Here is a 27051-nt window from a genome sequence, read left to right on the forward strand (position 1 = left end):
CTTTCTCAGGGGTGGCCCCACTTACAGCGGGGGCCCTGTCATATCAATCATTAATTGGGAAAACGCCAGACAGGCTAGCTTACACTCCAGTTTTATGGAGATGTTTTCTTAACTGAGTTTCACTCCTCCCAGACGAGTCTGGCTGGTGCCAGGTTGGCGAAATGTTAGCTGACACACCAGGCAAAGATTTCTCCTCTCATTTTGTCTTTTCACAGAAAGAATTCAGCTAAGACACAGTTTGAGCTCAAGTTTATTTAGCAAAGCCAAGAAACTCAAAGCAATAACAAACTCCAGAACGACATTGGAGCAGGCAGGACTGAAGGGGGCGGCCCACTGGGCTGTGCGTGGTGGAATTTTAAAAATTTCTTACCATTCCCTCTCTCTTATGTCAACGTAGAGTTCCTCAACATCGAGTTCCTCCCTTTGGGAGCCAGCTCCATTTATCTTACTCTTCTGAAACTGTCCTTCCCTGCTCATTAGCATCGATCTGGTATGATCACTGGGAAAGTCCCCTGGTGCCTTAATTTCTTACATGGCAGGAAGAGCCCAACTGCAGCTTCAAGGGTGTCTATCCACTAAGGAGCATTGTAACCTCAGGAGACACAGGTCACACAGCTGTCACCCCCCTTGATTGACTCCCTAGTCAGGATGAACCTAACTAGAAAAGGGTGCGTGTGCATGACCCCGCCTCCCACCTACTCATATCTGCTTAGCTGCATGCCCTTAACAGTTAACAAACATCACTGTTGTTAATGGTTGATTTATAGTGCTGCTTTTCTCTGAAAGGTTTTCCTAGGTAATTTGTTTCCTAAGAATTTTCACAAAATAAATTATTCTTTGAGTGTTTGTACATTGAACATTTTCATTATCAAGTATTAAAACACTTTATTCCCAGAAAATAGGAATTGAGAATTTATTTGAATCATGATAATACGTACTTCAATTTAAGTGATTCAATTTGAAATTAAGTGATTAGAGTATGAAGATGTCTATTTTTAAAGAAATTGTATGCCTCTTTGTAAAGTAGATTCAGTATTTGTAGGGATAACGCCTGCGCTACCACCACCCGTTCACCATGTCCGAGCGAGGGGCTGTGGATTAAAAAATAAGGGACAAGAGACAGCGAGTCATTCGCCACGGCTGAATGCCGAGGGCCAGCCGAATGCCGTTTATTGAAAGAGGGAGGAAACCTTAAATACAGGCTTACAGCACAATGGCGGATCCCCCCCCCTACATTCTTGCATCTAAGCTGTTAACGCCCAATATGCAGGATACACAAACAAGGAACTTCCCTAAAGCATTCAGGAGGGTGGATACCGGCAGGGAATTAGCATAGGGAGAACATCTGGTCAAGGTCGGCAAGCAGGCAATGACTTTACTCAATATGGGAGGAGACCAGGGCCCTACAAGTATTCTTCATTTTTCGTGGAAAATTTGGCAAATTTTTAGAAAAGGGGATATTGAAAAGATCTACCTTTTTTAAAACTTAATTTCCCCAAGCATGGGAAGAAGACATGCTGAGCAAATTAGAGCGGAAAGGACTAGTGGAGTGGCAGGAAGAGCTAAGCCTTGCTTTTGTTTACTTTCCTATCACTTAAACAGAAAACTTTCAAGGAAGCAGCTCATCTCTGCCAGTTCTGGAGCTGTGAAGGCCAGCACCAAAACGCCAGCGTTGGCCCAGGGTCTGCTGATGCATCACGTCCTGGTGGAGACATCACGTGACCAGTGCTCAGTTTACCTAGGATTTTGTAGGTGCAGTCCAAACCACTGTCAGTCCTTTCCCCCAAACCCCTTAACCATGGGCTTCTGGTGTCAGTCAAGAGCAAAGGCTTCAGTCAGTGTTCTACAGCCCAGCAGTGTGACGACGGCTTGTGGGATGGGGGTGGGGATCAGGATTCTGCAAACAGTTTTCTGCACGCACAGAGACCAGTGAAGGCCACACAGACTCCAGAATGGAATCCGCTGCTTCTCAGCTGTCTGGGCTTCTTTCCACAGAGCACCTCTTTTAGAATGGTACATCAGCATCTCTGTCCCCTTTACAGAATGAAGAAACTGGACATAGGCATCTGTAGGAGTCACAGTGGTTTTAGAGTCCATGCTCTGTGCCGCTAACTGTGCACTGGAGGAGGGGGTCAGCAGCCTAGACAGATTGAGTGCAGAGGTCCAGTGTGGATGGTAAAGTCATGGAGATGGGATTCACAGTCAGGGGTCATCACACGAGGTTTCAGACACGTTTTAGTTCTTTTTGGCAGATCCACTTGTAGTCTGAAATACAGTCCTCAGAAACCACAGTGTCCTCTGTGAGGGAGGCACAGCTGTCTTTTGTAGCTTCACCAATGATTTGCAATCTGAGGAGGAAGAGAATAGCCACTCTTAGTACTTAGCATTTCCTCATAATTATCTTGAGTTGGCCATCTTTTCCTCTGGACTTCTAAGGACTGTAGAATACATAATTATTAATCATAGTAAACACAGAGAAACAACACGCATCAACATTAAAGATAAAGGTTTATCTGAACAAATCTCCGGTATAATTTTCAACTTTACTTTCAACTGGAGAAGAATTCTTTCAGCAAAAAAGTAATATTCATATGATATAAAAAAGGAAGAGGTTTGGAAACAGGATTGAACCTCTTTCTCACATCTCATGCAAGGAAAAAAGCTGCCTCACTTTGCGGAGCTTCAGTTTCCTAAATACATAGGATATAACCAGCCAGTGCCTGGGGAAGGGGTTCATATACACATGAAAGTGTGACATCAGTTAAACACAGTGGGTGCTTAGTGACTGTACAGACTGAGCTCTCAGGGTCTACAGAGGAAGGAGGCTAAGGCTGTGTCAGTCATGGTCCCTTTATTCCCTGTGTTTGATTTAATACTCATGCCTGGCTCCTATGGCTCACTGTAGGCGTGAAGGAGACTAGAATTCAAACACAGCACAGTTGAAATTAGAGTTAACTGTAAGGAAGAGATGAGTTCAAAACGCACTGATTTATTGTAAACGGAAGGGTGGATGACAGTGGGTGGGACTTCCTCACAGCTGCGCTTTCTCCTTCTGTCATTTCTTCATGGAGGCCCTTGGGCCTGAGAGATAATCACTCTCACTCAACTGCCCGCATGCTAGTCATACCGTAGACTACCCTCCACTGTAAATGTTCCTTCATCTTATTTCTTCCATGCTTCAGGATTTCTTCAGTTTTAAAGATAATTTCCTTAGGGCTGATCTGTTCAAAATGCCTTTAAGGCTTCCCAGGCCTTCTCCTAACAGGCCTTGGGAGATTACTAACATTGTTTTATTAATTCCCCAAAAGTGGTTACTTTTTCTTTCTCTGAAAACCAGGGCCAGAGAGTTAAAACAAAAGCCGGGCTTAACTGATGCTCTTTCTCAGTAGCTCAGCAGCTTCCAGGCTTACCTGATCATTGCTATGTAATCAAAGTATCATTTTATACTCATGGCAAAATGACAGATAGACTGAGCTTAATCCATACACTTTAGCTGTCTTACAATTTTATTATCACTGTGAATCACAATAAAATAAGCACATTACATCACACACACGCACACACACACACACTGAAAATGCTATGCAGGCTTCTGGGTGAGAAGAGTGACCAATGTCCACCCCAGCTGTGGATCTCACAACTAACAACAACCTGCTTAAACCACTGGTGCAGTGGTAACTAGACTATTATGGAAGTAACCAACCTCTTTCTGACTGGATTTGAGGCCCACTCTACAGGTGGATTCCATCTACAGATTGGAATTCATGCCTGTACCGCAAGTCTGGTCAAACCCATATGGGAACACACTACTGCTGTACTGCTAAATGAGCTTGTTTCAAAATGCCTTCGAATACATAAGTTTATACCATAGATTACTGCTATTACTGTGCTGCTCTCAGTCTTCAGCACAGAAACTTCTTTTTATAGTGAGAAATGATTAATGTAGAGCCTCACAACTGGGCAAAATGCTAAGAATAAGTGATTTTTGAATGCTCAGGCCTAGGTGGGGACAGTTGTATCATCACCCTTTACTCCTGGGTCAGGAAACATCATGGAAAATGAGGCAGAAAGAATGTAAGAGCCAGAGGATGGGGAGGAGTGATGAAAGCATCTCCTGAACTTGACATGGTTGGTGCACTCAAGGACTCATAGTCGCTGTGATTAGCTGCACAAGATTGGGACTGGACAGCTAACATTCCATCACAGGTGGAAAGGGAGTTCTTGAGACCTCAGACTTCCCTGAGGATATGGGCAGTTAATAGTCGCTGGGTGAGGAGATGTTTTCTTCGGTGAGATAGCCGTTATTCATTTGCCTATACTCCAGTGAATAACCCACAATTCATGTTCATGCAAGCAATGACAATTAAACTCAATGGGTCACACACACTGTTGTGTAGCAATTTCCTCTGAATTGAAACATTCCATTCTGGCAGGAAGCTTATTAAGATTCAGAAAGATGTAAAGGGAAGCTCCTTAAAACTCAGGAAATAAACAGCTCACAAGTTGTTACCTGAAGCTGACCAAATGCAGGAGGCCTTTTACTCCCAAAGGTTTTATGAACAGTAAGGACTGGTTGGAAGAGATAGCTCAGTCGGTAGAGCCTGAGACTCTTAATCTCAGGGTCGTGGGTTCGAGCCCCACGTTGGGCGTGATTTGTAGCTGGAGTTTTCTCCAGTCCTGCCTGGCCCACAGTCAGGACAAATCTCTCTCACTGCCAGTCCCTCAGCTGCTTAGACCCAACCGAGTAAACACAAAGAGACTTATATTCCTTACAAACTGTATGGCCATGGCAGGCTTCTTGTTATCTAGTTCTTCTATCTTAAATTAACCCATTTCTATTAGTCTATAAGTTGCCATGTGGCTCGTGGCTTACCAGTAACTTACATCTCACTTGTCATGGTGGTGGCTGGCAGCATCTCTCTGCCTCAGCCGTCCACTTCCCAGAATTCTCCTCTCTCCTTGTCCTGCCTATACTTCCTCCCTGGCTACTGGCCAATCAGTGTTTTATTTATCAATCAATCAGAGCAACACATTTAACATACAGAACATCCCACAGCAGAGACTCTCCAACTGGTTGAGCTGCCTACACACTGTGCAGAAAACTGGAAGGCTCCAGCTTTTATGAGTTGTCACTAGGGCTAGGGTGGGTTTTCAGTGATCAGCTGCCTTTGTGTTATCTATGCTTCTGTAAATACTCCCTCATTCATACGCTTATAAGTAATCCCAATTAACTTACTGGTTTACCAAGTTGGACTCGGGTAGTATTGTTATTTTGGCCTGTCATTGGTTCCCTATCTGGGGTCAGTAGACATTTATTCACATCTCCACAGAAATAGTGTCACATGACTCTCCCCCCCACTTTTCTCTTACACACACATGTACTCTCACACACACAGTAGGAGAGGAGCTTGAGTTTGTTGGGAATAAGAAGAGTTTTAGTAGAAGAGAGAGAGGGAAATGGTACATGAAAATGACCCAAATTCACTAAATATTTGGATGAAATTTGTATGGAGTAACACACAAATCAAACCTTGCTGTGCATGAGAAGTATAAGTTAACATCAAATGGTTTTATTTCTCCATAGGTACTATGTTGAAAATAATCTTCGGTGTCAGAGTTAGTTTTATGTTGATACAACCTGAGTCATCTGAAAGGAGGAACCTCAATAAGAAAATGGCTCCATAACACAGGGCTGTAGGCAAGCCTGTGGACATTTTCTTAATTAGTGATTGATGGAGGATGGCCCAGCTCACTGTGGTATGGACACCTCTGGGTTGGTGGTCCTGGGTTCTATAAGAAAGAAGGCTGAGAAAGCCATGAGGAGCAAGCCAGTAAGCAGCATCCTTTCATGGCTTCTGTTTCAGGTCCTGTTTCCAGGTTCCTGCCCTGTTTTGAGGGCCTGTCCTTACTCCTTCAGTGATGAACAGTGGTGTGGAAGCATAGGCCAAATAAAGCCTTCCCTCACCAACCTGCTTTTGGTCACGGCAATAGTAACGCTAAGTAAGACACTCAGAAAGCATTAGGAAAAATCAGGATAGATTTTATGAAACAGAATATGTATATTTTTATTTTTATAATATATTCTAGAACAGAACACTGTTTTTAAATAATCCTCACTTAAAAGTCTCATTTGTTGAAAAAAAATTCAAAATGTAGCCCTGTATATTGTCAACATTTGCTACCTAGGTAAACTTTTTCTGTTTAACAATCTCTATGCTTAATACATTGCTGTGGATATTGCTCTGTATGCTATGAATGTGTTGCTCTGATTGGTTAATAAATAAAATGCTGATTGGCCAGTAGCCATGCAGGAAGTATAGTATAGGCAGGACAAGCAGAGAAGAGAATTCTGGGAAGAGTCAGGAATTGCTAGCCAGACACAGAGGAAGCAAGATGTAAAGGCAAAACTGAGAAAAGGTACCAAGCCATATTGCTAAACATAAATAAGAATTATGGGTTAATTTAAGTGTAAGAGCTAGTCAATAATAAGCCTGAGCTAATGACTGAGCAATTTTAATTAATATAAGCTTCTGAGTGATTATTTTATAAGCAGCTGTGGGGTCTGTGGGACCAGGCAGGACACAGGAAAACTTTAGCTACAATACATTATCATTATATTGTGTATAAACATACATATGTTTCATTATTTTAAATTTCAACTGTTTTTATTATAAATGATTAAAAGGAATGTTTTAAGTATTGATTTGTGCAATTTGCATAAATTTACTCAAGAGTCGTGTCTTTCCTAAGGTTACCATTGCTGTGATGAAACAGTATGACCAAAAGCAGCTTGTGAAGAAAAGGGTTTATTTCACTTATAGTTCATCGAGGTAAGTCAAAGCAGGAATTAAGTAGGACAGGATCCTGGAGGCAGGAAATGATGCAGAGGCCATGGAGGGGTGCTGCTTACTGACTTGCTCCTCAAGACTTGCTCAGTCTGTTTTCTTATAGAACTCAGGACCACCAGCCCAGGGATGGCACCACCCACAATGAACTGAGCCCTCCCCCATAAATCACTAATTAGGAAAATGCCTTACAGGCTTGCCTACAACCTGAGCTTATGGAGGCATTTTCTCAATGGAGGTTCCCTTCTCTCAGATGACTCTAGCTTGTGTCAAGTCGGCATAAAACTCACTAGCACAATTAGTAAAAGAAGATTCTCAGCATCATTTCTTCCGAAAAACAAAATCATTGAAAGCTCTGTATAGAAGTTTGATTGAATCCTTCCTGCTTTTGCTTATGAAAAACATAAATGCATTGCTATTGGAACTCAGTCCAGAAATGGACTTATGTAAGGAGAAGTCTGAATGATTGTGGGAATACTCCAAGAAAACAGGACAAGAGTCTTGTGACTCAGATTTTTCAAAACATGGAAATGTTCTTGGAATTTCTTTTTGTGCTCCTCCAGGCACAACAGAAAGCAGTAGGTTTATTTCAGATTACTTATTACTACTTACTATTGGTAATCGATAATATTTAAACTGTCCTTTGTGTGCTTCTCTGGAAAAGCATATTTGTCATGCTCAGCTTGTCTGTTATTATATACAGCTTGAACTCATATGAGCTTTCTTAACCTTCAGAGTATAAATGGTCTGCTGCTCTGTGCAAAATTGGCTGTTGAATGAGACTTTAGTCCACCTCACTTATTGGTTCCATTCTCCCAGGTCCTACTATCTCTGGAGCAGTGACACATTGCCCTTTGTTATACTAGTATTCATGAATTCTGTTCAAATATATAACTTGCCGAGTGGTGGTGGCACACACCTTTAATCCCAGCACTCGGGAGGCAGAGCCAGGCAGATCTCTGTGAGTTCGAGGCCAGCCTGGGCTACCAAGTGAGTTCTAGGAAAGGTGCAAAGCTATACAGAGAAACCCTGTCTCAAAAAACAAAAAAACAAAAAAAAAAATCAAATATATAACTTAATTATGAAGTATCAGCTCGCTCATTGCATTCATGGTTTTCTAGACAGTCTCACACAATAAGGAAAGGAGACACCGAAGAGCAAATAGCTCATGGCTGCTTTGTGATCTACACACACGGTTATGGCCTAGATACCAAGTACACCCTAACAGGTCACATATTGAAACCTCAGTGTCTAGCTGGGGATGCTTCTGAGGGGTGAGTGGGTTATGAAGGCACTAATTCTGTCAATGGATTAACTCACTGATGAGTTCCCAGATGAATGAAGTGAGCCTCCCAGGAAGGGGCAGGCCTTTGAAAGGCCTGTCTGCCCCCTGTGCCTCCTTTCTTCTCTGCTCCTGTCCACTCTGAGGTGAGCAGCTTTGCTTGTCTCTGCTTTTCTACTGTGCTTCTGCATTGCCGCAGAAGTCACAGCAATGGAGCAGCAGACTATGGACTGAGAATTCATAAATTAAAAGAAAAAATTTTGATATCCAATCCTCTTTCCATTCTTGTTGATCTCAGGTATTTTATTACAGTGACAAAAACTAACAGATACACAATTTTATCACATCCTCTCAAACTACTGTTACTATGTGGGTAGTTTCTCTCAGATGTCAGAGTTCCACACTGATATTTGCTGCATTTTTTCATACTCTATCTATATTGGTTGGGACCTGACAAATTGATCTGAAGACACCCTGTATTATATTTTCACCAAAATTTGAAATGTGCTGCTTAAGACATTCCATGTAAAGTGTCAGAAAGTGTAAAAAGATAAAAGAAAGAGTAATTATGTGTGCTGAAAGGTTCTAAGTAGCATTTTTCAAAGGAGTTAGTCTACTCCCGGCCTTAAAACTCCATTGCATACATACATACATACATACATACATACATACATACACACATACATACATACATACATACATATGTGCATACATATATACATACACATGACTTTGTGAAAGGCTGATATCTTTTCATACATGGACAATTTCAACCACCTTTGGAATTGTATTTTCTGACTGTTCTAAACCTCTTTAATCTTTGGTATCAGTGTTAGAGCCCTGAAATGACCTGAAATGAATATTCAGGTTAGCTCCTCCAATACTCACACATCAGAACGTAAAGTAGAGCCGTTTATCCACCTCCATTTCTTGTCTGTCAGTGTGTAATTTAGTCCAATCCAATATGAACTGCCTTTTCCCTTTACTGTGTCCTTTATGAATCTCTACAATCAAAACAGAGTAGAGGACTTAACCCTGAGTCTGTGTACTGGGGACTCATGTTCTCCCAGCTTCCTGAAACCTAGTTCAAGTGTCACCTGTGTCCAGCCTGAGTCCCCAGCACAGTTAATTCTTGTTCCTTTGACAAACCTGTGTCTGGTATTTATGATTCTAGGACACTCACCTTGCATAAGCAGTTATTGGTTCACATGACCAATTTGTCTCTCAGACTGTGAGCTTCCACAACTTACCAGTTCTTCTTGGTCATGAATGAGCAGCAAAGTGGCTCCATCTGTAGCACAGTCAACTAGACCTTCCATCCAAATGTTGGTATCTTGAGAAAAATGTATGCATTTATCTCGGTGTGGCAGCCAGTCTTTTGGACACTTTAAGATAGCTGGACCGTCTGAAGTGAGAAGGAGACATGGAATATTTCTACCCTGTTCCTGCTGTACCACATCCAGTTACACACAGTAGTTGCTTTACTAACACACACTTTTAGTAACATGTGGTGGGGCAAGATTGCTGTCATGACATATTGAAGAAATATAAATACAAAGAATTTATTTTATTTTTGTTTCTATTAACTAACTTTAGACAAAGTTAACTATATGGCATATTTATTAAAACAATCAAATATTCCTTGTGGTGGTTTGAATAAGAATGGCCGCCATAGGTTCATATATTTGAATGCTTAGTCATCAGGGAGTGGTACTACTTTAAGAGGTGTGGCCTTGTTGGAGGAAGTGTGTCTGGGCGGGGGTGGGAGGGTGAGGTGGGGGTTGGGGGGTTGGGGGGTTGGGGGTATGGGGTGGGGGTGGGGGGTGGGGGGGGAACGACTTTGAGGTTTCAAAAGCCCAAACCAGGCCCAGTGTCCTTCTCAACCTGCTGCCTGCAGATCTAGATATAGACTCTCAGCTACTTCTCTAGCACCATGTCTGCCTGTGCCACCATGATTCCCACTGTGAGGACAATGGACTAAACCTCTGAAACTGTAAGCAGGCTCCAGTTAAATGCTCGCTTTTATAAGAGTTGTTGTGGTCATGGTATCTCTGCACAGCGATAGAATACTGACTCTAAAGCATTCCTCTAAAGCATAATACTTTTTTGGTATATGTGTCAGAGAGAGAGAGAGAGAGAGGTTTATGTGCATGTGTGCACAAGTACATGTGCCTATGCACATGCAGAGGCCAGAGAAGGATGTAAGGTGTCCTCCTCTGTCCCTCTCCACCTATTCTTTAGAAGCGGGGTCTCTCCTTGAATGTGAAGCTAATGTTGTTTCTGCAAAGCTGAAAGCCAGCAGGTTTCAGTGACTGTCCTGGGGTGTTCATTACTTGGATGCTGGGGTTGTAATTACAGTCTTCACACCTGCACACAAGTATTCTTAACACTGATCTGTCTCTTAAGCTTCATATTTTACTTCTTAAGTTGCTATTTGTCTGTTAGTAACCAACTGTGCTAGCAGGATGAGGCTGCATGGTCAGATGGCCAAGACGCTAGATTTCAAGGTTGAGTATCTTCATTGAAGTTTCCAGCAGCATCACTTACCAGTCACATGACTTTTGACAAGTTCTTAACCTTTTTATGCTTCAGTTTTCTCAAACATAAGACCCACAATGATGTGAGCCTTGACTAAAGGTAACGTGATAGTGATCAAATATCAGGATATCAAAATTACCTGTTGTTTTCGTCATGTTGTTCTCTTGAACATCCACACTGCTTTTTTCTACAGATGTTTTTTGTAACAATGATATCACTAGTAATAAGAAAACACAGGAAGAAGATGAAATGTACATTCTATGTGCACTAGAATGGATATTGTATCTATCACTTCAGGAAATGAAGTTGTCTCAGTAAGCTTGAGTATGGACAGGAGACAATGCATTGGCAACATGTTAACAATGGACCAGTCTGGAGACAGAATGAATAGAGGACAAGAGAAGCACAGAACAAATGGATTCACGTGCTGTTAGGTTACAGATATCTAAGGGCATTGCCAAAGCTCTTGCACCGCTCAAACCCTGAACTTCTCCCCTGTGGAGTAAGTGTACTCACACCCACCCACAGTGAAGAAGGTTGCTGGCTGCCTTCGGGAGTTTAGTAGACACCTAATAAACTCATATTTAGGCATTGTGGTTTTCATTGTTATTGTCATCTTGTCACATTTGTGACCGTTTTTAGAGTTCTAGCTGCACATATGTCATCCCCATAGTGATTCTCAAAACAAGAAGAGAAATGTGACAGGGGATATCATCCTGTAACTGCTCAATCATCATTGATCTTCCCACAGGCTCAAAGTGGCCAGATCATGTGAAGAAGCTGAAATACGGTGGAACTAAAGAGAGATTTTGTTTTGTTTTGTTTTTCAAGGCAGGGTTTCTCAGTGTAGCCTTGGGTGTTCTAGAACTAGCTCTGTAGACCAGACTGGCCTTAAACTCTCAGAAATCTGCCTACCTCTGCCTCCCGAGTGCTGGGATTAAAGTCATGCACCACCATTGCCAGGCTAGAGAAAGAATTCTAAGGTAAAAGCTTTTGTCTCACTCACCTAAGACACCGAGTCCAATCACACTCAGGACAAGAAGGATTAGCCCAGCACAGCCGAGTTTCAGAGCCAACCGATGCCAGCGTGGGCACCTACAGGTGTCTGAGAAGTTAAAGAAAACACACTTTTAGCCTAGCTGAGTGCATTTGGAATGAAGGTCAGAGGTGGTTTGATTAACATGGACAGTTGGGTTCAAGTTGAGGGTGGGGTGCAGAAGAGACTTTCTCGGACACCTTACTGTAGAATTCCACAAGATGAGTTCTGAGTTGGGTCAAATAGTGTTTTCTCTGATAAAATAGGATGACTTGTACATGATTCATGTGAAAGGGGGTTTTAGGAGGGTCAAACTTGACTGATGCGGAAGATGTTGTGAAAATTGCTGAGTGAGTATTGCACAAAATAAAGAATGTATTCTGTTATGGAAATGAGCCAGCATTTCCTCCAAGAAGGAGGATCTGTGGCTGATATATTGTGCACCCTAATAAAGCTTTCCTGGGGATCAGAGAACAGAACAGCCACTAGATTAGATATAGAGGCCAGACAGTGTTGGCACACATGCCTTTAACCCTATTACTCAGGAGGCAGAGATCGTCTGGATCTCTATGAGTTCAAGGCCACACTGGAAACAGAGCCAGGCAATGGTGGCACACACTTTTAAGCCCAGGATTTGAGATCTCATATCTTTGCTTAGGAAGGACACACGCCTTTAATCCCAGGAAATGATAGCAGGAAGCAGAAGGGTGTATAAGGAGTGAGGACCAGGAACTAGAGGCTTTTAAACAGTTCATCTGAGATCCCTTCCAGGTAAGGACTCAGAGGCTTCCAGTCTGAGGAAACAGGATCAGCTGAGGAGTTGGCAAGGTGAGGTTGGCCGTGGCTTGTTCCGTTTCTCTGATCTTTCAGAATTTACCCCAATATCAGGCTCCGGGTTTTTTTATTAATAAGATCATTTAGCAATTCGTATTACAGAATATCTTCATTTATAGGAGGTATACAGAGAGAGAGAGAGCGCTCAGTTTTGTGTTAAGTACCACCTTTGGTGTTGGTGATATATAGCAATTCTATTGTTTAACATGGGGCCCACTTCATGGTTGTCTAGAATGATCTTCTCCATCTTAGAACAAAGTTTAGGCATCTATGTTGTTTTTTTTATTTGTTTTGGGCAGAGTTTCAGTATGTAGTCCTGGCTGGTCTGGAACTCTAAGCAGACCCCAGTGGCCTCAGCCACCCTGTTGTTTCCAGTATTTTGACTACATTAGTCTCCTTTTATCTGCACAGGCTGAGTTCTCAAATTCTTAATGGAGAGATGAACTGTGGTTAGAAGCAATCTCTATGGACATTGTATCACACACACAAACACAGAGTTTTCCATCTTAACTGAGCGCATGCATACTGTGACTGTAACTTTCACAGCTTGGTATGTAGTAGCAAAATCTGTTTGTTTTTTTTTTCCTTTCCTTAAATAGAGTGTTTTCACCTTTTCATGTAGAGGAAGCATGCATGGTTTTTCTTTCACACAGCAGGGTTGCCAGCATTCACAGAGTTGGCCACTATTCAGTACAATGAGAGTTCTTTGAGCACACACCGTGGTGATTGGCAGGTTGTATTAGTCAGGGTTCTCTAGAGTCACAGAAATTATAGAATAATCTCTCTCTCTCTCTCTCTCTCTCTCTCTCTCTCTCTCTCTCTCTCTCTCTCCCTCTCCCCCCTCTCTTTTTCTTTCCCTCTCTCTCTTTCTCCAATATATGGGAATTTATTGGAATGACTTGCAGGCTGCAGTCCAACAATGGCTAGTTATGAATGGAAAGTCCAAGAATCTAGTAACTGCTCAGTCCCATGAGGCTGGATATCTCGGCTGGTTTGCTGGGATCTCAAAGGAGGAATGGATGGGCTGACGAAAGTTGAGGGCAAGCAGGCAAAGAACACCCCTTCCTTCCTCCATTGTCCTTACATAGGCTTCCAACAGAAGGTGTGGACCAGAGTAAAAGTGTGCCTTCTAGCCTCAAAGTCTGGATTAAAGGTATGTGCCTTCCAGCCTCAAGGTCTGGATTAAAGGCATGGAGGTTGTCTTCCTGCTCCAAGATCCGAATCACAAATGTGCCCTCTATTTCTGGATTATAGATCATTCCAAATATAGTCAAGTTGACAACCAAGAACAGCCATCACACAGGTGGTGAGGAGTGACTCATGTCTTGACCAAGATGGTGTGAGATTTAATTGTGCTGCTCAGAACAATGTCCAGCTTAACACACAGCGTAATTTATTCCTGGAATTTTCTATTTAAAATTTTTATTAATGTTTGTTGACTACAAGTTATGAAAGTGCACAAATTGAAATGACAGCTAAAGTGGGTACTGTGGTATAACACATATTTACATCTGCAACACTACATTGGTGAAACACCAGGCCCTGTATCTTTGCTTTTCTTGGTGACCTTATCAGTTACTATACAATAAATATCTCATGTATATCAGAAATTGAGATACATCAAGTTATGAAATGTGTTCATAAAGTATCATGATTTGGTCAATTTATTTTTATTTTAAACAATTTTAAAAGCATGAGTGTAATATGGAACGTAATAACAATAGTTTTTTTTAATTTATGAAAATACTATGGGGAAACAGCTAGCTCCTGTCACTCTAATTGAATTATAATACCCTATTGCTCCTATTTGGTGTCTAGCATTTACATTTATAATGGCTTTATAAATTCTAAGAAAGCTTTCCTGGTTGTCTTTTTGTTGTACTTTGTTTTCTTTTTGAGACAGGGTCCCTGTTGTCCAGGTTGGCCTCTAACTCTCTATGTGGTTGAGAGTGACCTTGAACTCCTGATCTTCCTGCCTCCACCTCCCAGGTTCTGGTTGGTATCATAGGTATGAGCCAAATACCTTGCTAAAGTCTCCTTATTTCTGCAAAGTACCTTTTGATTTATGATTTATATATACTTTCTGTTGGTTTATATTTTGCTAAATATTTCTTAATATAAATGAATACATGTTTAGAGTTACATGTTAAATTTTAAAAATTAGATGTGCTACTATTATATTGTCTTTTATTTTCATTGTATTTTCCGGTATTGTCTGTATATCCAGTTCTACTTTTTACATGCTTCCTGGCAACTGGATTGTTTAACCCAGACTGAAGACAAGACCAACTGTCTCTAGTCTCTAGACCAGCATTGAGACATGACAGCCACTTAGATGAGTTAGTTCCTTTTAAAATGTTCCTCTGGAGAAATAATAAAGGACAGAAGAACAAAAATCTTCTAGAAGAGATAACAGACACTCAGTCTAACTTATACTTGGAGTTAAGTCTCTGTAGACCCAACTAACTACAGACTGAAGATAGTCACATACAAAATGCTGCATTTGTGTGGAATGCACACATTCTTTCTCCATCTCTATTCTCTAAACAAATACTTGACAGCAGCTATTCCTGTGGCTTTGAAATTACCCTAGGTGCTGTACGTAATCTACAGATTATCTGAAGCACATAGCAATATGCAAGCCGGTTACTTATGAGGACTACATTTTATGTAGGAGACCAGCATGTATGCAGAGGTGTGGAAGCAACCCTCTGTGGACAGTGAGCAGTGTTGTATGGAGAGAGGTGGTACAAGACTGTCATGGAAGGAGGCAGTCAACGTGTTAGGTTTGAGGATGTGGCCAGTGGTTCACCACTGCTGCTGTGGAGGTCATGAGTGTCCTGGACAGGAGGCAGGAACAGGCACCAGAGGAGACTCCAAAGCCCCAAGGTCCATAATATTTCATATTCCATGAATTTTCTTATCTGTATCTGTAAAATGTGGACAATAACTACTTCATAATGCTCTAGAGAGGGCTGTAGGCAACAATTATTCTAAATTCCCAGGCATAGCATCTGGCCTGTGGTAACTGCCAATAAATACCAAATACCACCTTTCTTTCTTTCTTTCTTTCTTTCTTTCTTTCTTTCTTTCTTTCTTTCTTTCTTTCTTTCTCTCTCTCTCTCTCTCTCTCTCTCCCTCCCTCCCTCCCTCCCTCCCTCCCTCCCTCCCTCCCTCCCTCCCCCTCCCTCCCTCCTTTCCTTCCTTTCTTTCCTAAAAAGTGAGCTTTTTTGTTTGTTTGTTTTTGTTTTATTTTAATTATAAGTAAAAAGCCATTTAGGTGACTTAAAAAAATCTTCATTCATTCATAACAAAATTTAAGGAACTCCTGTCCTCAGAGCTAGGCTTCCTGGGCTCCGCACACTGTCTCTTCTACTATTGTAGTTACGTATGAAGAGGCTGTGTGAACACCGCTTTTGTGGAAGTACTTCCTTCAGGCATTCTCTGGTATCCACACAATGCTAAGTCATCTTTACTGTTCCGGACATTTCAACATCTGAACCTATGGAATGTCTTCCAAACCCCTTTCCATCTGACACCGTCCTCCTCACTTGATCTCCACAGCACACCAGGCATGCATGTTCCCCTACAACCTCACAGGTGTGTTCTCCCTTTGCCTTTGCTGGTCTAGCTTCCTAGAAGACTCATCTCTCAGCTCCTCAGCCATGGTCCCCAGAGACTTCCAGGATTTGACTCCAGCATCATCTCTCAGAAAGGCCTGCCTTGATCACTCTGCTTGGCCTGATGCCATCTCTAAAGGCAAAAATCTTAATTTCCATTGAAATTTTTTTTGTTGTTGTTGTTGTTGGCGTCCAACATCGCACAGTCATTGATGCAAGTGTTTCTATCACTGATTTAAAACTCACAGTAATATAAAAACTAAGGGAGAAAGATGGTTTCCTGTTTCTTCATGGCTATTTCCCCAGTGTCCAGAGCAATGTTTGTCTCATAGTAATTAGTTATTTCTGAATGAATGAATACACTCTGGAGGCATTTTTACATATTTTATCCATTATACCATTAAAACAGACCTTTGGTCATTTGACCACGAACAAAATAGGTCACTGCCCATGTCCCCCTTTCCGGTTCCTTTGTTGGCAGATCTAATCATGGTGCTTTGAATTCACCATGGTTTGAGTCCTTAGTTAGCAGGTCCCAGTGGTTTCACTGTTATTACGCTTCTGCGTCAGCATTGTCTAGTGGAACACTATGTTCTACTTTTATTCTACGATTATTCGTTTTTTTTCTTCAGGTTTATTTCTAGATTATTGATGTTTAAAATAATGATTTTTTTGTAGTGTTGTTTTTTTTTTTTTACTTTCCAGACACTTTTTTCTAATCTTTTGGGGACCGTAGACAGTAGAGTTTGAGGACAGTGTCATTATCTTTCTCTATATTCATTTTCTTATACCCTTTTCAACAAGGCCCTTCCTCTACTTTTGCTAGGCGTGATGGGAAAACAAAGACTTGTTTTTTCCCAACAAAAGCAGCTGGTGCCAATAACTCCCCCTACAGTTATCAAACCAGTTTTTTCTTTCCAGTTTCTGCTCACCCTTACGTAAACATTATCATGAAATTTATTTGGTGACTCTAAAACTTTCTCCTAGACTCAATCCTTTGACAATATACTGGTTTCTAAAAGAAGCCCTAAAGTTCAAAGTCTACTTGTCATAACACATAGAGGATATATCACATTGGAAAACAACTGCTTTAAGATGGGTGTCAGTAGGTTCAGTTAGACAGCAGAACGGAATACTGTATCATGATCATTTTCTATACATTTTCTATACTCTGCCTGAGCTTCTGGTCTCTTACTTCTCAGCCATCCCCAGGTCATGTGCTTCATCTTACCAGCTTTCCGCATTTCTTTTCCTCATATTACTAAATCCTCTGGTAGATAAGAGTGCTACTTTCAGCCAGTGTTGAAAGGTTAATTCCTGACTGGCTTTGGTACCTTGTGTGGTTCACCATTTAAAGCTGTTATACTTTGCAAAACAGAAAGAACCAGCTTTTTAAAAAATCAAATAAATATATATTTATTTATTTTCATTGAATTTAATATATTTAACATATATATTTAATTTAATATGAATTTATTCAAATATATCTATATCTATATCTATATATACATCTCACCAGCTTTTAATTTAATTCAAGTCCTCGATTTCAACTGTGACTTTCCCCCAAAGATCACCCACCCTCCTTTTTTGGGAGATTAAGACATCAACCATGAAGTCTACACTCTGCACTGTGAAGCAACAGCTGGGGTTGCTGCTGAAGTACAGCTGGGTCACAGTGTCCACATTCTGTAGATAAATTTGGAATTGGCAATTGATTGCATCAAGTATCTCTAAAAACAGGCCTCTGCTCATGTAAGTAAAATATCCTCTCTTCAGGATATTTAACAAAGGCTGACTAGGAGAATTGATGTTCAGGTTTCCTGCTGTCTACCTGAATAAAAATGGAATGTACGACCTTTCCAGAACTTCGGTTTTCTGCAGGCAGGGTGCCTACACTATTTAACACTAACATAGACCTGATTCTCACCTTCAAAGCAGTGACTTAAACCCACAGGTTTTAGAGGGAAATCTTAACTCTGGAAGATAATTCAGACGACAGAGAAGTAAAGCTGCTTACCTGGAGGAAGAGACAGAGGTGATGCACGCTTAGGCTCTCGGGTCTTGGTTAGGTTTAAGTCAGCGTAGACTACCGATGCATCCATTGTAGATGGAGGGACGTGACACTGAACTTGTGGACAGGGACAAACTCCAAGGTCTGTGAGGAAATGAGCAAAAAAGGAAGTCCGCTGTGAACACTCTGCTGTGTGTCCACACCCACCCACACTTGTCTCTGAGGGTTTCTCCATAGCTACTGACTTTGGTGTCTGTCCTGCTCACATAGTTTACATTTTATTTTATTTTTAAGAAAGAATGTGAAACACAGAGAACATAGAGTTTGGTTTTTCAGACAAATTTCTGGAAAGGTCTTTCTGGTTCTTGTTCCTCTAACCATCTGTTATGAGTTTTCTTCTCAGAGCTCCAATGAAATATTCATCTCGAATTCAAATTTACCTTCCCCCTGAACTCCCAGGGGTTAAGATGTATGACATTTCATGCTATGCTATGAAATTGAGGATTAGTACATCAGAGTCCACGGTGCTATTTGGCACCAGTTGAAGCTCTAAAACCCTCCTGAGATATCCACACTGTGAAAGGAGCCGTGAAGTGTGGAAATGCAGACATGAATGTGGGAAAAACTCGTGACGGACACAGCAGGAAGAGCAATGATGGGGGACAGCACATGCCACTCAGCGTTGTCCTGAGTGAAAAGACTTCATCCGTCAGAGCTACAGAGAGCGGAGGACACCGGTCTATGGCACATGCTAACTCCTCTGACGATTTCCAGACCCAGAGCCTTAGAGCAAGGACTACACATGCCACCAAGTCAGACATTCTCATATCACAAGTGAAAAAGAAGAAGAAAAGCAAGGATTTCCTTAAAGCCACTTTCTGTGGTCAGAGTGGAATTGTACCAGGTGCTCACAATTCTGTAACAGTGGCAGCAGTCTGCTGGCTGTGAGGTCCCGGAGACAGGGGGTGTGTTCCCACAGCACGGGGCACACCCTCATTCCCCAAGACCACTGATGATTACAAGGGAGGGTCTCACAGCACACTTGGTGACTCAGTGCATCTGCACCAGCTGTCACTGTTGGATGGCAGTCGTCACTCAACGCCAGGCCTGGGCTTCTGCCTCATGCTTCATCAAAACCTAAAGTTTCAATAAGGGTACAAGATTTTCCAGAGTTGTCCATCTTCAGTGATTCTATATATTTCTTTTACTCAGATTTCTATATCCTCTGGTAGACAGTGCTGATTTCAACCAGTGTTGAACCTTTAGTATAGATAAATTTCATATACATCAGGTCCTCAGGCTTTAGTTTATATAAGAATCATCTAAAAGTTTATTAATAATTCATTTTGCTGTCCCATAATGCCCCCCCCTTTCCAAGATATCACTAGCTTTCAGTGGTAAATATGTAAAGAACATTCCAAATATTTGAGGGGAGTCTTGGACCATGCTTAAGCAAACAATCCTGTGGTCAGTGACTATGGGGATATATTAGACAGATCAACAGAGTAAAGAGAAGTCTGAAGCTGTATTTCAATGAAAAAACGAAGCTTTGAGGACGTTGAAGGTTTTTCTTTTTAGTCTTACTCTAATATTTTATGTGTGTTGCTGATCTGTGGTTGTGAGCTGCCTTGTAAGATGGGAACTGAACTCGGTCCTCTGGGAGGACAGCCCAGGCTCTTGACTACTGAGCCCTCTCTGCAGGCCCAACATTGAAATTTAACAAGTGCTGAAGCTTGATTCTGATGGATCTGCAATGGCCTTATTAAATGCAGGAGATTCGAGGGGAGGTGTTTTCATCAGCAGGTGCTCCCAAAAGCCTCGAAGCCACAAAGTGTAGAGAAATTAAAAATAACAACCGAACACATCGCCATTGGTCAGTGTGTTCCATGCAGCTGATAGACCACTTTTCCTGTGATAGAGAGACAGGAGCCACACCAATTACCACACAGTTATTTTTACAACAAAAGTTTTGTTATGCAGCCATCATTGTACAGATAAAAAAAAAACCCTCCTGAGAATTCACATCCAGGGATTCATCTGGCTGCTGAAGTTGTCTGGCCACCTCATTGTCCAAATGATAGTTTCACTGTCGGATTTCAGGATTATATTAATCTTGCTGTTATAAAATATAAGGAGGGTAAGCGGATGTGTATTTGTGTGCTAGAGAGAGTACAATGTGATATTAAGCATATATGATGTGATGTGAAATCTAAAGAATTCAAATGGTGAATGGTTGTAAGTGATCCTGGATTTTATTGACTTTTATTTATCCATGTAGGTGTATGTGTTTATACATGTGTGTGAATATAGTGTATGTTTGTGTGGTGTGGGTGCATATGTTTGAGGATGTACACACTGTGTGCATGCCCAGAGGCCAGAGGAAAGTGTGAGATATTCTTTCCTCCTTGTTCCTTTGAGGCAGGGTTTCTTCTGGACCTCGCATTGATTTTGTCTGTGTTTTCAGACAGTCTGGAAACCAACATGCTCCAGTGATCATCCCGTCTCCTCTCCTCTGGATGCTAGGGTTCTACATCACACCTGGCTTCTACATCATTCTTACCTGCTGAGCTATCTCTCCAAACCCTGATACTGAGTTTTAAAGTGGCTATAGTTAAAGTCATAATGAAAATCTCAAAGATTAAGAAAGACAAGCTTCCTAGTGGTAGCCTGCTTTGTTATTGAACTCTTTCACTTTTATAGTGGAAGTTAGAATGTGTAGAAAAATAGAGTGAAATATGAACATTACTCTTGCATGTGAAGAAATAAAAAAGAGGCTACACAAATGACAGTGATAAAAGGAGGGGCTGGAGAGATGGTTTAGAGGTTAAGAGCACTGGCTGCTCTTCCAGAGTTTGATTCCCAGCATGCACCAGGCAGCTCAAAACTCTCTGTAACTCGGTCCCAAGGGTCCTGATACCCTCTTCTAGCTTCTCTGACCACCAAGTGCTCACATAGTGCACAGATATACATGCAGGTAAAACACCCACACTCGTGAAATAAAATAAAAATAATTCAATACTTTAAAAAAGACTAGGAGAGGTGAGTGAAATTTCAAATGTCACAATCACCGAAAAATTTACACAGATACAAAAACAAACAAACAAACAAACCAAAAACAGAGAAAGATGGCCCAGTCAGAGAAAGGAAGGAGTACTTTATAGATTAAAGCATCACAAATGTATGAGCTTCTTCAGGAGGAGTTTTGATGAGCTGGTGGACACCACAGATAACAGCTGCAGGGACACAGGAAAGTGACACACAAGGAAGGAAAATCATCTGCCAACAAGGACACGGAAACTGTAATAGAACCAAACAGACTTTGGGAATGAAAAGCCACAATAGCGGAACTGAAATGTTCACTGGGGGTCAAGGGAGCTTGGTACTTTTCAAACATGTGAGCAAGACAAATTTCTTCTCCTGAAAGCAGAAGATGGAATATTCGTGAAGGAGAAGAAGGACGGGAGAAAAAGAGGGGAGACTACTTGAAGGTGACAGAGTGTCCGTGGGTCAAGACATGGTACATGCATGTGCCAACGTGTCATGGAGAAAACCATTATGCTGTACACTTAATACCTTCTAATATAAAGTGGAAAAAATGATGAGCCACTTTTCTTTCCAGATATTCTGATCTCAATTATTTCATAATAACTGCAGCAAATGGACTCATACAGATGTCTTCAAGTGGTGAAAAATTCATTTTAACCAAAAATATTGCAGTCAGCAAAATTATCCTTCAAAAGTGAAGAAGATACTGAGACTTTCCCAAATATTCGAAATCTGAAGGAGCTTGTTAATACTGGACCTGCTGCACAAGAGACGACCCAGAGGTCTTCAAAGCGAAAGGACAGTGAGGAGAAAAACACAGTCACAAAAAGTTGTCAACACACACAGCAACACAGGCTACTCTAATACTGGTACACAGATTTTCAGTCACAAACAAACGTGAAAAAGCAGGTATAATTGTGTGCAATGTGTATATAATACTTTAACATCAATAACAAATCTTGAGTGAATAAAACTGCAACACAATGGAGTGTTTGTGATTGAAATTAAGCTAATACTATTTTAAAATAGAATTCTACATCTTTAAAAAGTTTTTTCTTAAAAGAAGCTTCATTATATAATTGCAATGGTAACCACAAAGCTAATACATATAGTGTCTTATTGTTCTATTGCTATCAAAAGACACTGGTGATTTGAATAAAAATGGCCCCTATAGACCCATAGGGAGTGGCACTATCAAGAGGTGTGGTCTTGTTGGTGTGGGTGTAGCTTTATTGGAAAAGGTGTCACTAGGGGGTGGGCTTTAAGGTCTCAGAAGCTCAAGCCTGGCCAGTGTATCACTGTCACTTCCTGCTGCCTTGGGATCCAGATGTAGAACTCTCAGCTACCTCTCCAGCACCATGTCTGCCTGTATGCCACCATGTTCCCTGCCATGACACTAAGGGACTAAACCTCCGAATGTAAGCAAGCCCCAATTAAATGTTTCTTTTTTATAAGAGTTGCAGTGGTCATGGTGTCTCTTCACAGCAATAAAACCCTAACAAAGATGCCATGACTAAGGTATCATATAAAAGAAAGCATTTAATTGGGGCTTGCTTACAGCTTCAGAGAATGAGTCCATTTCCATCATGGGCCTGGTGTGGACTTTGGAAACCTCAAAGTTTACCTCCAATGATACACCTCCTCCAAAAGACCACACCTCCTAATCCTTCCTAAATAGTCTACCAACTGAGAACCACATTCAAATATATGATGAGTTTATGGGTACATTCTCATTCAAACCACCTCATATAGAACAAAGACAAAAGAAAATAAGATGCAAATCAAAGCATAGCACTATAAAAAATGAAATATGAAAGGAGTCAGTAAGAGAAGAACAAGGGAGGGGAAATCATAAGCATTCAGAAATAACAAATTAGTCACCTTTCTGTACTCCACTTATAATAAGAAAGTCGAAAAGAAAATTAAGAGAACAATTCCATCCATAATGTCATGAAACAGACTAAAATACTGAAGAATAAACCCAGTTATAGATGTGAAAGACTTACACAGCAAACACCATAAAACATGCTGGATGAAATAATAAAGGAAATCTTGGATTAATGAGATGGTTGGCTTTGACACTGTTGAGATGACTATACTAACAAAGTGATCTACAGATTCGAAGCAATCTCCATCCATCATAATCCTAAGAACTATCTCTTTTGAGGAAATATAAAAATATTCCCTTAATAAACAGAATTTTAGGATTCAACACATTCAAAACACTTTTGGAAGGCTACGAAGTTGGAGGACTCATGTTGCTTTATTTGAAAAAGTCTTTGTTATCCATATTAAGAAAATTCTACTATCATAAAGACAAATAGATCAAGAGAAAGAAACATAGAACAGACAGGATGAATAAATGCGCACGTATATGGTCAAATGATCTTGACAAATGTATCCACTTGGATAAAATAGTCTCTTCAATGCACAGTATTTTTAATTTTTATTTATTTATGTGTATGTGCCTGAGTGTGCGTATGTGGGTGCAGGAGCCTGTGGAGGTCAGAAGAGGGCATTGGATCCCCTGGCCCTGGAGCTGCAGGCCCATATGAGTTTGCCATGTGGGTGCTGGGAACTGATCTCAAGTCCTCTGCAAGAGCAACAAAATGTTTTAATTGCCGAATCATCTCTCCATCCCTCAATGAGTAATATTAATAATATTAAGTAATTAAATATTAATAATATTAAGTAATAATAAGTAATATTAAAGCTATATATCTACACACAAAGAATGAACTTTGACTCTTAATTTGCACCATATGCAAAAATAGACTAAAAATGGATTAGATACTTAATATAAACCTAAAATTATTAAATTTCTGCAAGAAACTATATAGGGAAATATTCAGGACATTGCATGTAATAGGGGCTTCTTGGGAGTAATATCAAACACATCAGCAACAAAAGCAAAATAGACAAACGAGACTATGTGAACCTTAAAGGTTTTTTAATGACAAATGTCATGGGTGACAAGGTGGTCCACATAGCACAGAAAAGGGCCTTGAACATACAGGGAGAGCCCAAGGTGAAACACTGCAAAGGATTAATCTGTTAATTATGTTAGAGCCCTCACAACGTAATGGTATCTGGACACGTCCACACTGACACTCACAGAGATGTGCTTTACTAACATCTTAGGCATTTGTATCTTAATCTTAGCAAGCTAACAATCAAGTATCAGAACAGCATAAAGATGCCCAAGGAGCAGGTGAAAGGTTGCAAACATCACTAACCATCATGAGGATTAAAATGAAAACACAGTGAGGAAAGACTCCTGGTTTCTAGTTCTGCATGAAGGAGCTTGGACGTTTCCAGTTCATCCTCACACAAACACCAAGGTGAACCAGCTCTTCTGGGCTGTGCAAGAGAGGTGAGGACACAGGGCAAAGATGTGCCCCCAGCCCTGGAGAGACAGAAGAGGGAGGGCAGGAACCATGGCTCATGAGAGCAGATTCAGGCTCTGTCTTTCCTACGAGGGAGCCAGAACCAGCAAACCTCAGCTGCCATTGACCGAGTGCGTGGACTTAATGTGGTTAACTTTGTAGTTACTAGCAACAGGGGCAGCCAGTGGGAAGGCAACCACAGTTTGTGATACTGGCCTCCAGGAACTTGTCCTAGTTTTCATAGTAACCAACACACAAAATTAACCTTAAGAACATCATAGGGAAGAGAAACTATTATATTTAAAAAAAAAAAAAGATGTCAGAGCCCTCTGCTCTTCCCAATAGACTCTGATCTCAGAAAAAGGGATGAGCCAGAAACCAAGTGGCTGGGCATTTAGCCTAACGGACCAGGGACAAGAGTTGCCCAACTCCACCAGCTCCACTTTTCTCACAGAGAAGGTAAATGTCAATTTCAGCCCACTCTAGCTTTCTAGGTGAAAAAGAGAAGCGGCCAACCTCAGCTGCTGTCTGACCAGTCCTCCCTCGTAAGACGGGAGGAAATAGTGAAGAAACACTTGAGTTCACAGACAGAGGCAGAAGGTCAACAACACCCTTAGCACATTTGCCTCTCTCGGCACCTCACCAGCACACTAAAGGTCTAATTCTGCACTTCCTTTACCTGGTTACCCTAGAAAAAGCCCCAGGCACTGCACAAGCAAAACATGTGACTTGAGAATTAAAATCACACCGAGGTATCACCTGCTATCTATCCATTGGATGACTACTCTCCAGCAAGGAATTTCCCCACTAAGAAAATGAAAGGATGTTGAATGTGGGTGAGAATGTGGAGTTGAAAACGTGATACATCATTGTTGGAGAAGCAAAACTGTGCCACCCCTGTGGAAAACAATGTGGTGAGTCCTCTAATATGGAAAACAGGATCTCTATTAAAATTTTATTTTGTGTCTCTCAAAATCCACGCTTGCAATTGAGCCCGTGATGGAAATTCTGTTAAGGATGAAACCTTTTGGGAAGGGATTAAGCCACAAGTACATTCAAGTACCCTCATGAATGGATTAGGATTTTATAAATGGAACAAACCTGTTCACAATCTTTTTGCTTTTCTCCTTACTGCCGTGTGGGGACGCAGCATTCATCCTTCTGCCTTTTCATCCCTTTCACCATGTAAGGGCGAAGTATGAAGGTCCTCACTAGACACTAATGCCTGTGTCTTGACCTTGGACTTGACAGCTTCCAGAACTGTGAGAAACAGTTTGTGTGCTTGTATCTGTGGTTCACAAAGAGACTAAAGACAAATAGAAGAGCTATTTGCACACCATTGTTCAAGGATGTAGTGCTCACCTGAGCCAGAATGTGGACAAGCTCATTGTTCATCATCTGATGAATAGACAAAATACCGTATCTACACAAGGAAATTTACTTGGCCTGAAAGGAGAAGAAATTTGGACATATGTGCCAATGTGAATGAACTGAGAACTATTATGAGAGATCCACGGAGTCTGCTTAAAGGGTAAAATTTATTAGGAAGAAAGACTCAGTACAGTGTGGGAGATTTATTGTAGGGTCCTGGAAGGCCGAGGTATAGTTCTACCACACACTGTTCTTCCTCCTGAGTCAGTCCCAACATCCAAGCCCAAGAGAACTCTGCCTGGGCTCCAAGGTGAGACCCTGTCTCAGAACACCAAAAATAAGTTAAAAAAATACATTTAACCCTTCCTTCTTCTGTGTTCCTTCAGGTTCTGTACATAAAAGATTTATAATAATTTGTGTTATGGTAGAATCATTTTATGACTTAAATGAAAGCCTTTCCTGGGCTTTTTGTTTGCACTGGTGAGCAGATATGGATCCCTCTCTGTATTAGTTAAGGCTTGCTTTAAAAAGCATTAGAGACTAGACAGCTTAAACAAGAGGATTGTGCATTCTCAGGGTTCTGAAAGCTAAAGTCTACAGAGTGCTGGCAGAGTTTCCACCTGAGGCCTCTCTCCTGGGTTCGCAAGGCTGCCTCTCATTTCTCCATGCGGTCTCCTCCAGTGTGTGTCTGTGCTCTAATCCCTTACTTTCAGCCTGGGGTAACCCTAAAAGCTTCAATTTACTGAACCAGACAAACTATTTGAAGACTCTGTGAGGCTGCACCAGGATGGAGATCCTGAGTTGTTGAAGTTTAGTCTGTAGTTGACTTGAAATCTGTTGGGACAGATAGACTAGGGACAGAGGTGAAGTTAAGGAATTTAGAAAAAAAAATTATCTTGTATGTACATTTGGAACTGTTAGGTTCATGGTCCTGGTTGTTGGGAAGAGGAGTCCCAAGACCTGGGGAAGGGCCAGAGATCCCAGGGAAAGGGGGAGAGGTTCCACCCTTAGGAATAGGCAATCGGCAGGAAAACTCGGGCTGTTGGTTGGCAGGAGTACTTACCTGGAGTTTGAGAGTTCTTG

At 41.3% G+C, this 27051-nt stretch overlaps 1 protein-coding gene across 1 annotated transcript in view; it reads right to left on the reverse strand.

Annotated features, from left to right (window-relative positions):
* Nucleotides 1–1135: 1135 nt before the first annotated feature.
* Nucleotides 1136–27051, reverse strand: part of LOC128098755 (killer cell lectin-like receptor subfamily B member 1B allele C) — a 40271-nt gene continuing 14355 nt past the window's right edge. The window contains exons 2-7 of the mRNA XM_052720147.1: nucleotides 18173–18310; nucleotides 11672–11770; nucleotides 10805–10882; nucleotides 9378–9532; nucleotides 9016–9131; nucleotides 1136–2348 (exon numbers count right to left, since the gene is read on the reverse strand). Of these exons, the coding sequence (XP_052576107.1) occupies nucleotides 2225–2348; nucleotides 9016–9131; nucleotides 9378–9532; nucleotides 10805–10882; nucleotides 11672–11770; nucleotides 18173–18310 (710 nt within the window). The 3' untranslated portion in view covers nucleotides 1136–2224. The remainder of the gene's footprint in view (nucleotides 2349–9015; nucleotides 9132–9377; nucleotides 9533–10804; nucleotides 10883–11671; nucleotides 11771–18172; nucleotides 18311–27051) is intronic.

The sequence above is a fragment of the Peromyscus californicus genome, unplaced genomic scaffold, assembly GCF_007827085.1.
Source record: "Peromyscus californicus insignis strain IS unplaced genomic scaffold, ASM782708v3 Scaffold_6__1_contigs__length_162567912, whole genome shotgun sequence".
Classification (NCBI taxonomy): domain Eukaryota; kingdom Metazoa; phylum Chordata; class Mammalia; order Rodentia; family Cricetidae; genus Peromyscus; species Peromyscus californicus.